Source organism: Lepidochelys kempii, chromosome 2, assembly GCF_965140285.1.
Source record: "Lepidochelys kempii isolate rLepKem1 chromosome 2, rLepKem1.hap1, whole genome shotgun sequence".
Taxonomy (NCBI): Eukaryota; Metazoa; Chordata; order Testudines; family Cheloniidae; genus Lepidochelys; species Lepidochelys kempii.
Window position 1 is genome coordinate 209,940,028 of NC_136381.1, and position 12,702 is coordinate 209,952,729.

A 12,702-nucleotide genomic window follows, 5' to 3' on the forward strand; every position below is an offset into this window, starting at 1 on the left:
ACAGTCATATTTTCTTCTCTCCCCTCCAACCTAGGCAAAAGTTTTTGAGAAATATTGGGGTTTCAAAACCAAATGAATTATACCCATTCTTCTACTTATATAGCCTATGAGATAAATAGCAGACTTTAGAATTAGTGATAAACTACAAAGATCAATAGTTTAAAGTCTCAAGGTACGTAGAGAGACTACATGTAGAAAACAGGAAAAAGTGAATCACTTAATTAAAAAACAAAACAAAAAACTTTCACAAATACAATTTTATTTTCTTTCTTCCTGGAAAAAAAAGTTTACACTCAGCATCTCAAACACAAAATAAGAAACAGTTGGACACTAACTCAAGTTTTATTTATATATTCTACTTTCCTCTAGACCAGTCCAGACTATCATCGGGGAGAAAAGCAGAAAACCGTGAGACCATATGTCATCCAGCACTTCTGGTCTTATTCAGTTTGTTTGTTTTTTAATAAAATATTGAAAAGCTATTACACAGCATATTTCAAGCAAAAATTCCTGAACATAATTCTAAAAAAAAAAAAAAAACCAAAACCCCAACCACTCAATATAGTTTTAAAAAACATAGGACTGAATGGCACTTTCATTTTAGCATTCATGATGCAGAAAGCACATTTTTAAATATAGTGCACCCTCACTACAATTTTCATTTCTGTAAGGCTAACGTGGATATAAGGCAACGTAACCTCAGCTCCCACCTATGTCCCTCATAAAACACCATTAGCACATGCTTCTCTTTAGTATATGCCAAGATGCTCTGCTTCCCTTCAACTTCGTTTACCTACTCCCTCCTGTTTAAAAAAGTAACTTAAGAAGATGATGTGCTATATTTGTCACACACTGCAAGATACTAAAATATTGAAAAGAAACAGCAATGAATACAAATATTCACATATCTGAAAACTGACTTCCATCTCTTAAATAACTTATCTGAAGTTACAAAATACACACACAAATATCATACATAGCTATTTCATAGAAAGATATCAGAGATTGTTTTGCCTTTGATAATTTAACTGACCTATTTCTGGAGCAAAGATATCTGGACAGTGTTGCTACCTAAGATTTTCATTATAATTGATTTTTTTAAATATACAATAAATTCTCTCTAGCTATTCTAGCAGGTAGTGCAAATAAAGACATTCTTTGGGTTGCAATTTTTAAAACATCTCAATGTTATCTTCAACATATCACTAGCAAATTAATAAGTAACAAAATACTGTACTGTAAATGCACATCTTCTAACATTACATTATCCTTAGTTACCTGTTTAAAACCAATCACACAAACAATGATTAAGCTATATAATCAATCTATCCAAAAGATATGTTACATTTTTATTTAAATAAATATATTTTACAAGTGAATATATATTTTTCCATTTTAGTTTAACTTCAAATATTATAAAGTATCACCCATTTGGCATACTACATCAACCAAGTTACCAGAATATCTTTAAATACGATATTGTACAGCACTGCTTTAACAGAACTTTCTGAAAGCAACAAATTAATCCTCTGAGAACCTTATGTACAGAAGTTGGGACTGCATGTACTCAGCACATTCTATAGCAGAACAGTGTACGATATGTTAGTGTCAACTATTGCTTTGCCTAGCCAGAGGTAAAAAGCTTTTCTTGAATCCAATCAAATCGATGATAAAGAAATATAAGGTGATCTTGTATGTTATCTAATATTGCTTGCTGCATTTACACGTTTACTTGTAGTTACTGGCACCAGATTACCACTAGTTCCATTGGTGGTATTTGTTGCTGAGCCATTCACAACAATGTAGTCAACTTTGTTTTCCAGTTTCACCAGACGTTGTAAGATGTCATCCAGAAGAACAGCAATCGTTCTTTTGAGATCAGCTGAAGAAAACAAAACAAAGAAAGTAGCATTGAATACTGTTCATTTACATTATCAGCAGTGTGTGAGAAATTTGCAGATTTGGACATCTAACTTATGTCTCCAAAGGTTGCTTTTCTTTTTTCCTGGATTTGTTTGGAGAAGATAGAGAAAAGGTAGAGTGTGCTTTAATTCTCCAACATATGGATTCTAGCTGTCCATATGTTTAAAAAGTACTATTTCTTATTTTTTGCATACTTGAAGATACTACCACAATAGCAAACTGAGAATTGGCCAATTGAATCATAGAATATAAAATAACATTAGTCTCCCCTAGTCCTCCCCCAATTTTTTTTTTAAAAGATAAGTGACTATTTAAGGGTAATATTTTGGACTTTAACCCACAGCAGCAGTAGAGGCAAAATAAATTCAACCTGTATAACAGCTTCTGGCACTTGGCAGCATTAGAAAGCACTTAGTTTTTCCACCCTAGATAAGATGGATCTTAATTATTTCCTTCTGTAGTTCCTTTCCAATTATTCTCCAAGTTCAGAACGTGCTGTCTGCCACAGGACAAGGTAGAGCACTTTTGTAATACACAATGTAATTCTTAAAGCAGAAAAAAGGAATACAGTTTCTTTCTTATTTTAAAATTCTTGGATGTAAAGATTTAGACTTAGGTTCTTTTTAGATCAACTTATCTATATATCGAGAAAAAAAAGCAGGGTGGAAGAGGACAGTTAATCACGGTGTGGGAAGGAAGAACACAAATGGGCAAGACTACTAAGCAAACAATGCAGTAATCAACATAATTCAACAAAAAAATTCACTTTGCTGTACGTATTCTTTCAGAAATGAGAAATTTTCAATGTTTACGTTAAACAGATCTCAATAAGTAAACCACACACAGATCTCTCTTGCATTTTAGATGAGCATAGGCTATAGACATATAGCGGGTGCACAGGTAACAGGGCACAGTGGTGTCAAGTCAGAGGGGAATATGCTGATGCAAACACAATGGAGGCTCAAGATTTGGAGCACTCTACTGCCATCTGTAAAATAAGGGTCAGATTCTGCTAAATACATAATCATTCCCCCATCTCTCCCATTCTACCATCATGATTGCTTCTCATTGTTTGTTAATAGTAGAAGAGAAGAAAATTAAGGGGGGGGGAGATAAAAGCAATAAAAAGGTAGAAATAACACAAAGTGACAGTGTTTGGGTAGTGAAGTGTTTTAATTTTACATTTAATTCCTACATTATGAATGTAGTCCTTCATGTTACTGTGGAGAAAACCCCCCAGAGCTCTATTTCCAATTGGTGGAGAAACAAGACAACCTAGTATTGATTCTGACAGTCAAATTACTATAATACATACAACTATGTTTAAAGAACAAGTGTTAAAAGAAGTTATGCCTTAAAATTAAGCCCTATCAATGAGCAAACACACAGTCAGCACATACAAAATTACTTTGAAGAGTTCCATGTACCATTTAAAATAAGATTTAAAAGCTGTACCAAAGGCAGTTTAGAACAAAACAGTTTGTGTAGCCAGGTTTATTTAATCTTACCATATCCTGCCATTGAGGCTCCATTACCACCATTCATTATGTTCTTATTTTCTTCTGCCAGTGCTTTCACATATCTTTTACTTAAGTCTAGTATCTGTTCACGCAATTCAGCACTGGTTTGGTGCCTTGGATGCTGAAAAGTATAGCGCAGCAACATCAAGCCCCAAATGAATCCAAACACCAGCAACAACAAACTCAGTTTCTGGGACATGTTTTTTCTTGAAAATGTTAAAAACATTTCTGATGAAGGCAACAGATGAGTCTTGATTTCACAAAAAATAATTCAATTTGAAGTTGTCATGGTATTTACATATTCGTCAAAAGCAAGATCTTCACAAAGTAACAAATCTTCTGGGTGGACCATCTTAAACACATTTTCTCCACGTCAACTGATTCCTAAATTTGAAGTATTACAAGATTAGTCAAAATGCTCATTCACTAGGAAAAAGAACAAAAAAGTTTTCAAGTTATTAGATATTCTAGAAATTCTTTGTGGATTCATATCTGTGCAGAAACATAACTGTCCACCTCACTTATTTCTACAGCTTTGTCTTTTAGCTTTTCTGCATCAAGTCAAAACTTCAATGCCACCATCATTGCTTCAGTTTTAAATTACTGTAATTGTAATTAACTTTTTAAAGTGCATTTGCGTTCAATCTTATAGAAACCTGTAAAAAACTCTTCCCTTTAGAAACTATTCAGTTTGTAAGCAATATGTTTGGGTTGTTTATAATGCCATATTTTCACAAAAAAAGTCCTTGCAAATTCATCTGCAGCTGTTGCTTATTCCCCACTGAAAGTCACAAGGCTATGGTGAAACTTAAACATAAAATTTATTTAGACTAAGTTTCTTTGGTAAGGTCCTCATTTGCTTTTGTACAGGATCAAACACAGTCAGTGTCTTAATAAAACATAATGAAGTTACACCTCCTTATAGCACTTTGGCTAATAATCATCCATTAGTTATATAATCCTTACCGTAGCAACCAATTTTGATGCCACTACAGATTATGACTTCAGGTGGGAAGTGATCAGCAGGAACATATCAGTATTTATAAACCAAATATCCAGCTTCTGAGGGTATGGAGTAGTATCGGCCATACATCTTCAAAGAAAGCTCTGCATGTCAAGCAAAGTTTATTCAAATAAAGTTCTGCATATTATGTTAAGACCAACATTTTCAAGGAGGAGCCTCACGTTGAGCAGTGCCTAATCGTAAGCAACTATGTCTGAAAGCCCAAAATTACTAAAATAACGATTGGAACTGGATACTGTGGCTTAGCATACATACAAACACAAATTTCACATACATAAAGTCACTTCTTCTGTTTGAAAGGCAGGCAAAGATTTCTTCTTTTAAGCAGCTACTTTGCCTTTTAAAATCCTTGTTTACAATCTTACTCAGTATTTGGCCTCTACAGTATCCTGTGGCAATGACTTCTACTGCTTAATAATGTGTGAAAAAAATATTTCCTTCTATAAGTTTTGCATCTTCCATCTTTTAATTTCATTAAAACATCCCCTTGTTTTGTGTCATGTCAGGGAGAACAGAAACTCTGGATCAACCTTTGACATATTTTTATCATATCCCCTCTTATTTGTCTCCTTTCTAAGGTAAACAAACCCAATTTTTTCAGTCTTTCTTTAAATGAGTTTTTCCTCATGCCTCTAATCAGGTGTTATCCTTCTCTGGACCTCTTCCAATTCTGCAATATCCCATTTGAGATTAGGTAAACAGTACTGCACATAATATTCTAGGTGAGGCTTCAGCATTGATTTATATAATGGCATTGTATTTTCCATATTCTTCTCTATCATGTTCCTTTGGCATCCTAACATCTTGGCTTTCTGGACCATAGCTGCACATTAAGTCAAGGTCTTCATTGGGCTGCCCACAGCAATGTCTAGGTACCTTTCTTGAGTTAACAAAGTTAATTTAGAATCCTCTAAAGTGTACAAGTAGTTAAAATTTCTCTTTCCAATGTGTTTTACTTCTGACACAGCGTACTGACCCAACAGAAGATTTTAAAAAATAATATAAAAAAATCACACAGTAGGCAAAGACAGTGCTTTCGGTTCCTCTGGGATTATCCTTGCTAGCTTGACTAGGTGAAGTAGTCAATGTATCTTAGTAAAGCCGTGATCACATTAAAAAGGAGCTAAATATGGGGACCATAGTGGTTTGAGTGACAAAGTATTTTGTTGTTCGTAACACATGCAAGGCTCAGGAATATAATCAAGATAAAGCCTGCCCCTTTCCCCCTACCATAAGGACAAAACAGATTGTTTCAATGACAAAATGTTTGAAAACTTAAATAGATGATTTGGCACTATTTTAGACAAATTAATAACCACACCTTACATTTACAAAGCAGTATTACATTTACAAAGCAGTATTAATCTCAAAGGATTCCAAAGTCCTTCAAAAATATTACGTATGAGAATCACTTCCTCTACACTTGGAAGGAATATAGCAGCTGTTTAACAGTGAACAGCCCTAACGAGAAAGTTTAGAAGAGGAAGTGAAGACTCCTCTTCACATCCAAATGAAAAGATACGGCCTACACCACACTTAGATTTCACCCACATCTGAACAGGGTTGTCCATGCTAACTTATACAATGCTGAATACATTTTAGCAGTCAGTTTAGACCAGGGCTAATTTTGTTCAGCATCACCAGCTAAGTATTAAACCCCAAGAAGCCCTGATAAATTCTATTGTAAACTCTTTGCTGACTATCTCCAGTACCCATTAGTCTTCAGATATTTTAGACCAGGCCTATAGCAATTACAGTAGACAACATATAATGACTCAAGTTATAACTTAGACAGGATACAAGGATTAACACCCCTAAATCTTGTGAAAAGTGTTATGGGATTTTTAATACGTGTGATCATGACCTCAGTATCTCTCTTCTACTAGAAGTGACATCTTTTGCTGCAGAGTGACCTTCAATACCTTACTGAACCATTTGATCAGAATTAGCTCAGAAGGAATACCACAGCCTCTCATTGAATCACCAACCAGTTAGAAGATAAGAAGAGTTTTCTTTGAGGAAAGGGAACACAAGGGCCTAACAATAAGAGTGCAGTTTAAATGCACTTATCTACTAAGGTTTTGGGGAATATCCCTGTTTACTAGATTAGAGAACTCAGAAACCATTGCATAATTCCCAGGAGCTGTAAAATAACTGTAAATAAATTATTAACAAATTAGACATGAATACACAATACAAGAAATAAGAAGGCACGGGGCCAATGCGCTGTGTACACAGGGGGATCACATCCTGAGGGTCAAAATGGGACAAGAGTAGTGGTAATTTTCCACGTTCTACCTACAAACCAAAACCCACAGGCTCATGACACCAAGAGGAGATACCACTCCAAGTGGATTGTGCTTATCTTCATATTGTTCCTCTTGTTTCTTCTATACTTTACTCAGAAATGAAGTAGAAACTAGGACTGTCGATTAAACGCACTTAACTCAAAAAAAAATTAATTGCGATTAATCACACTGTTAATAGAATACCAATTGAAATGTATTAAATATTTTGGATGTTTTTTTACACAGAATACAAAGTGTACAGTGCTCACTTTATATTATTTTTATTACAAATATTTGCACTGTAAAAGTGATAAAAGAAATAGTATTTTTCAATTCACCTCATACAAGTACTGTAGTCCAATCTCTTTATCGTGAAAGTATAACTTACAAATGTAGATTTTTGTGTTGCATAACTGTACTCAAAAACAAAATGTAAAACTTTAGAGCCTACACATCCACTCAGTCCTATTTCAGCCAATCACTCAGACAAACTAGTTTGGTTACAATTTTCAGGAGATAATGCTGCCTGCTTCTTGTTTACAATGTCACATGAAAATGAGAACAGGCATTCTCATGGCACTGTTGTAGCCGGCATTGCAATATATTCACATGGCAGATGCGCTAGATATTCATATGTCCCTTCCTGCTTCAACCACCATTCCAGAGGACATGTGTCCATGCTGATGACGGGTTCTGCTCGATAACGATCCAAAGCACAGCAGACCGACGCATGTTCGTTTTCATCATCTGAGTCAGATGCCACCAGCAGAAGGCTGATTTTATTTTTTGGTGGTTCAGGTTCTGTAGTTTCCACATCTGAGTGTTGCTCTTTTAAGACTTCTGAAAGTATGCTCCACACCTCGTCCCTCTCAGATTTTGGACAGCACTTCAGATTCTTAAACCTTGAGTTGAGTGCTGTAGCTATTTTTAGAAATCTCACATTGGTACCTTCTTTGAGTTTTGTCAAATCCGCTTTGAAAGTGTTATTAAAATGAACATGTGCTGGGTCATCATCCGAGACTGCTATAACATGAAATATATGGAAGAATGCGGGTAAAACAGAACAGGAGACATACAGTTCTCCCCCAAGGAGTTCAGTCACAAATTTAATTAACACTTTTTTTTTTAAATGAGCATCATCAATCTGGAAGCATGTCCTGTGGAATGGCGGCCGAAGCATGAAGGGGCATACGAATGTTTAGCATTTCTGGCACATAAATATCTTGCAACACCAGCTACAAAAGTGCCATGCGAATGCCTGTTCTCACTTTCAGGTGACATTGTAAATAAAAAGCAGGCCGCAGTATCTCCCGTATATGTAACCAAACGTGTCTGCCTGAGTGATTGGCTGAAGCAGGACTGAGTGGACATGTAGGCTCTAAAGTTTTACATTGTTTTATTTTTTTTAAATGCAGTTATTTTTTGTACATAATTCTATATTTGTAAGTTGAACTTTCATGATAAAGAGATTGCACTACAGTACTTGTATTAGGTGAATTGAAAAATACTATTTCTTTTGTTTTTTATAGTGCAAATATTTGTAATAAAAATAAATATAAAGTGAGAACTGTACACTTTGTATTCTGTCTTGTAATTGAAATCAATATATTTGAAAATGTAGAAAACATCCAAAAATATTTAAATAAATGGTATTCTATTATTGTTTAATAGCACAATTAATCGCAATTCATTTTTTTAATTGCTTGACAGCTCTAGTAGCAACAAAAGTGATATTTAAATCATATTTTAGATCCAGAGGTAATACTACATTGAGATTAACTGGAACAACTCGCCTCTCAGAACTGTGAACTAAAACTTCATCAGTTTACAATCTGTTCACATTCGGAAGGTTGTGTTGGTAAATATAACACCTAAGGGGCTTATTTTACAAACAGTAACCTGGATTATGGAGCAAAGATTGGAGCCACCAAGAAAAAGCATCAGATTACTAAATTGCTGCAAACTAGCCTAAGTAGGCCCCAGGTCATTATCACAGAACAGAGAGAAAATCCTTCTTTATATCACACCTGGAAAAGTACATTCCATTCTAGTTATCTGTATCTTTCCAATAATGAGGTACAAAAAAGGAGTTTAACGTTGGAGTGAATGATTTATAGAGAAAGTTTAATAAAAGGTAAATATATATAGCTTGTTTAAACAGGAGACATGATAATAATCTATAAATATCTGAAAGGTTAAACTCCAAGGAAAGAAAAATGTTATTTAAAGGAGGTATAAGAGATTGTCACTAGAAGTAACTGAATTATATTTTATACGTGAAAGTTTACATACAATAAAGACAGACAGATGACAGTGTGGTATGGTAGGCTGTGGAATAGCATACTAAGCAGTAACAGAAGACTCATTGCTTTGATTTTCTGGCAAGTGACATGCTTGGACCCTATGAAAGTTAGATTGGGTCCTTACAGTACAGCAAACACATTAGTTTTTCAGAGTCACAGCAGCCATAGTACAGTTCTTAAAGTTTAGGAATTATATGGGGTAAAATTGTGATTCTATAGCAAATGCAGAAGGAAACACAAAACTACTTTTAAGGAAGCACCAATCTAGCGCCCTGAGTAAATTCTAGATTTGGGTAGTAAGAGAAGACTTGACTATTTGATGCATCATTCCCTCAATATATCCCTTGTTCTCCCCAAAACAAACAATAATTCATATAACTTGTTATATTTGGACTTAGCCACAGAAGAGTGATAGCACTTCCTTACCTCACAGAGGTGTTGTGAGGATAAATACATTTAAAGATTGTGACATTCTCAGGTTCTATGATAACAAGGGCTCTATATATACCTAAAATTGTATATATACCTAAAATTGGTAATCCTCAGATCTTGCGATCCCTAAGAGGACAATTTAGGAAAGTATACATTATTAACAGTGCACAACACATAGTAAAACCCCGACTCACTCCAAGACAACTCAGGGTCATTGCAGCACAGATGTGCAGTTGGGTGATCCATGCTAGAATAAGGCTGAGTCACGGAAGCTAGCTCCCATAGAACACTGCACAGAGGCACTGATAAGAGAGGTCAGCAACAACTCCCTTACAAGCACACAGGGAACATTACATTGGTATTAACAACAGGGATTTGAGAGGGTAAAAAGGGATTGCTCCTGCCATCAGAATCCAAGTGCTCATACAGTCCAGCACCAGGAACTGCTGCAACAGGACAAACCAGAGCAAAAGCAAATCATTGCATGTACAGATTGGGTGGGCAGGAGCAGGGAGGGGAGGAAGGAAAAGAGAAAAGAGCATGACCTGGACCAAGGAGACATCTATAAAGAAGAATCCAAATAAAATGCTGATGATAATGAGGTAATAACCTCACTTTGCTCAACAACGGCGACCACCCCCAACACCTAGTATAACAAACTCCATCCCGTACGCATTCTCAAACTCACACTTATATCTGTCCCAGTTCACAGAACACACACAATGACCTAATCCCTATCTCAGACCGACCTGCAATTACCGAAGCCCCTATATCGCCTCATATCCCGGCACAGGGCAGTCCAGCTCTCATCCCTCGATCCCTGTCCCACTCTAGCACTCACAGACACCCCGGGGGAACGGGGCCGGCCCTGCTACTCCCCATCCCTGCCCCCTCTCAAACACCCCCCGCCCCGAGGCCGGCCCTGCCACTCCCCATCCCTGCCCCCTCTCAAACACCCCCCCCACCCCGGGGCCGGCCCTGCCACTCCCCATCCCTGCCCCCTCTCAAACACCCCCCGCCACAGGGAACGGGGCCGGCCCTGCTACTCCCCATCCCTGCCCCCTCTCAAACACCCCCCGCCCCAGGGAACGGGGCCGGCCCTGCTACTCCCCATCCCTGCCCCCTCTCAAACACCCCCCCGCCCCGGGGAACGGGGCCGGCCCTGCTACTCCCCATCCCTGCCCCCTCTCAAACACCCCCCGCCCCGGGGAACGGGGCCAGCCCTGCTACTCCCCATCCCTGCCCCCTCTCAAACACCCCCCGCCCCGGGGAACGGGGCCAGCCCTGCTACGCCCCATCCCTGCCCCCTCTCAAACACCCCCCCGCCCCGAGGCCGGCCCTGCCACTCCCCATCCCTGCCCCCTCTCAAACACCCCCCCCGCCCCGAGGCCGGCCCTGCCACTCCCCATCCCTGCCCCCTCTCAAACACCCCCCCGCCCCGAGGCCGGCCCTGCCACTCCCCATCCCTGCCCCCTCTCAAACACCCCCCCGCCCCGGGGCCGGCCCTGCTACTCCCCATCCCTGCCCCCTCTCAAACACCCCCCCGCCCCGAGGCCGGCCCTGACACTCCCCATCCCTGCCCCCTCTCAAAACCCCCCCGCCCTGGGAAACGGGGCCGGCCCTGCTACGCCCCATCCCTGCCCCCTCTCAAACACCCCCCCCGCCCTGGGAAACGGGGCCGGCCCTGCTACGCCCCATCCCTGCCCCCTCTCAAACACCCCCCGCCCCGGGGAACGGGGCCGGCCCTGCTACGCCCCATCCCTGCCCCCTCTCAAACACCCCCCCGCCCCGAGGCCGGCCCTGCCACTCCCCATCCCTGCCCCCTCTCAAACACCCCCCCGCCCCGAGGCCGGCCCTGCCACTCCCCATCCCTGCCCCCTCTCAAACACCCCCCCGCCCCGAGGCCGGCCCTGACACTCCCCATCCCTGCCCCCTCTCAAAACCCCCCCGCCCTGGGAAACGGGGCCGGCCCTGCTACGCCCCATCCCTGCCCCCTCTCAAACACCCCCCCGCCCTGGGAAACGGGGCCGGCCCTGCTACTCCCCATCCCTGCCCCCTCTCAAACACCCCCCGCCCCGGGGAACGGGGCCGGCCCTGCTACGCCCCATCCCTGCCCCCTCTCAAACACCCCCCCCGCCACCCCGGCCCTGCTACTCTCCATCCCTGCCCCCTCTCAAACAACCCCCCCGCCCCGAGGCCGGCCCTGCCACTCCCCATCCCTGCCCCCTCTCAAACACCCCCCCGCCCCGAGGCCGGCCCTGCCACTCCCCATCCCTGCCCCCTCTCAAACACCCCCCCGCCCCGAGGCCGGCCCTGCCACTCCCCATCCCTGCCCCCTCTCAAACACCCCCCCGCCCCGAGGCCGGCCCTGCCACTCCCCATCCCTGCCCCCTCTCAAACACCCCCCGCCCCGAGGCCGGCCCTGACACTCCCCATCCCTGCCCCCTCTCAAAACCCCCCCGCCCTGGGAAACGGGGCCGGCCCTGCCACTCCCCATCTCAAACACCCTCCCTTGGGCACGGGGCAGGCCCTGTCCCCCCGGGGCACGGGGCCGCCCCTACCAACAACGGCTCGGACTCCCGCGGCGGCGGCGCTCTCACCCCTTCCCTACCCGGCTGACAGGCACAACGCCAGCTCCCCGCCCCGCTTCCGCTCATCCCCCAGCCCCGCCCCCCGAGCCCTTCCGCCCGACGCATGCCGGGAACGGATTCCGCAGCCTTCGCCGAGCCAAGCGCAGGCGCGGCGCCGCTTCTCCCCTTCGCGCGGGCTGCGGGCTAAAGTCCCCGTGTCTTGCTGAGGGCGCGCGCGTGGGTGGGTTCCCGGGCCGCTGCTGTCGCCGCCTAGTGCTAAGTCGTGGCCGCAGCACGGGAGCCGCCGCCGCAGCGCTTGCTGGGGTCTCCTTGCGCTTCGGCCCTCTGTGGGTGGGTGGGTGGGTGTGTGCACGGGCCTTTGTTCTGTGCCGCTCAGGAGGTGCCGGGCAGGCGGCCCGCCTCGGACGGGTGTCTAGGTAGCAGCCTCGCGCAGCGCGGGGTCTTAGCTTTCATATTGAAAACAACGTGTCTGACCTTCAGCGGCGTGTCGAGCACTTTCCCACTGGTTCCTGAGCGGGGGTTAACCTGAAACATTGGCTCAGCGAGGGTTAAACTCCCCCATGCCCGATTAGTCTCAGGCCATGTGTACCCCACAAACTGGTCAACGCACGTCGTTACCAC

At 42.6% G+C, this 12,702-nt stretch overlaps 1 protein-coding gene across 6 annotated transcripts; it reads right to left on the reverse strand.

Moving 5' to 3' along the window:
• Positions 1 to 239: 239 nt before the first annotated feature.
• Positions 240 to 12,152, reverse strand: CCDC126 (coiled-coil domain containing 126). Of its 6 annotated transcripts, XM_073333717.2 has the most exons (5): positions 12,052 to 12,108; positions 9,585 to 9,616; positions 4,410 to 4,550; positions 3,432 to 3,827; positions 240 to 1,882 (listed from the first exon to the last, which is right to left on the reverse strand). In XM_073333717.2, exons 4-5 carry the CDS (start codon positions 3,667 to 3,669, stop codon positions 1,698 to 1,700), a joined length of 423 nt encoding a protein of 140 aa, XP_073189818.1. In that variant the 5' UTR covers positions 3,670 to 3,827; positions 4,410 to 4,550; positions 9,585 to 9,616; positions 12,052 to 12,108; the 3' UTR covers positions 240 to 1,697. The 6 variants fall into 6 exon arrangements, with proteins under 6 accessions (XP_073189818.1, XP_073189820.1, XP_073189816.1 ...); XM_073333719.2 differs by lacking the exon at positions 9,585 to 9,616 and having other exon boundaries at positions 12,102 to 12,152; XM_073333715.2 differs by lacking the exon at positions 9,585 to 9,616 and having other exon boundaries at positions 12,052 to 12,135.
• Between the last annotated feature and the right edge of the window lie 550 nt (positions 12,153 to 12,702).

Bases quoted from the DNA above. Each gene is read 5' to 3' on its own strand.
- CCDC126 (XM_073333719.2), bottom strand. From the start codon at position 3,669: ATGTTTTTAACATTTTCAAGAAAAAACATGTCCCAGAAACTGAGTTTG. The intron at 1,883-3,431 runs GTAAGATTAAAT...TGTTTTCTTCAG, and splicing joins AGCCTCAATGGCAGGATATG to CTGATCTCAAAAGAACGATT.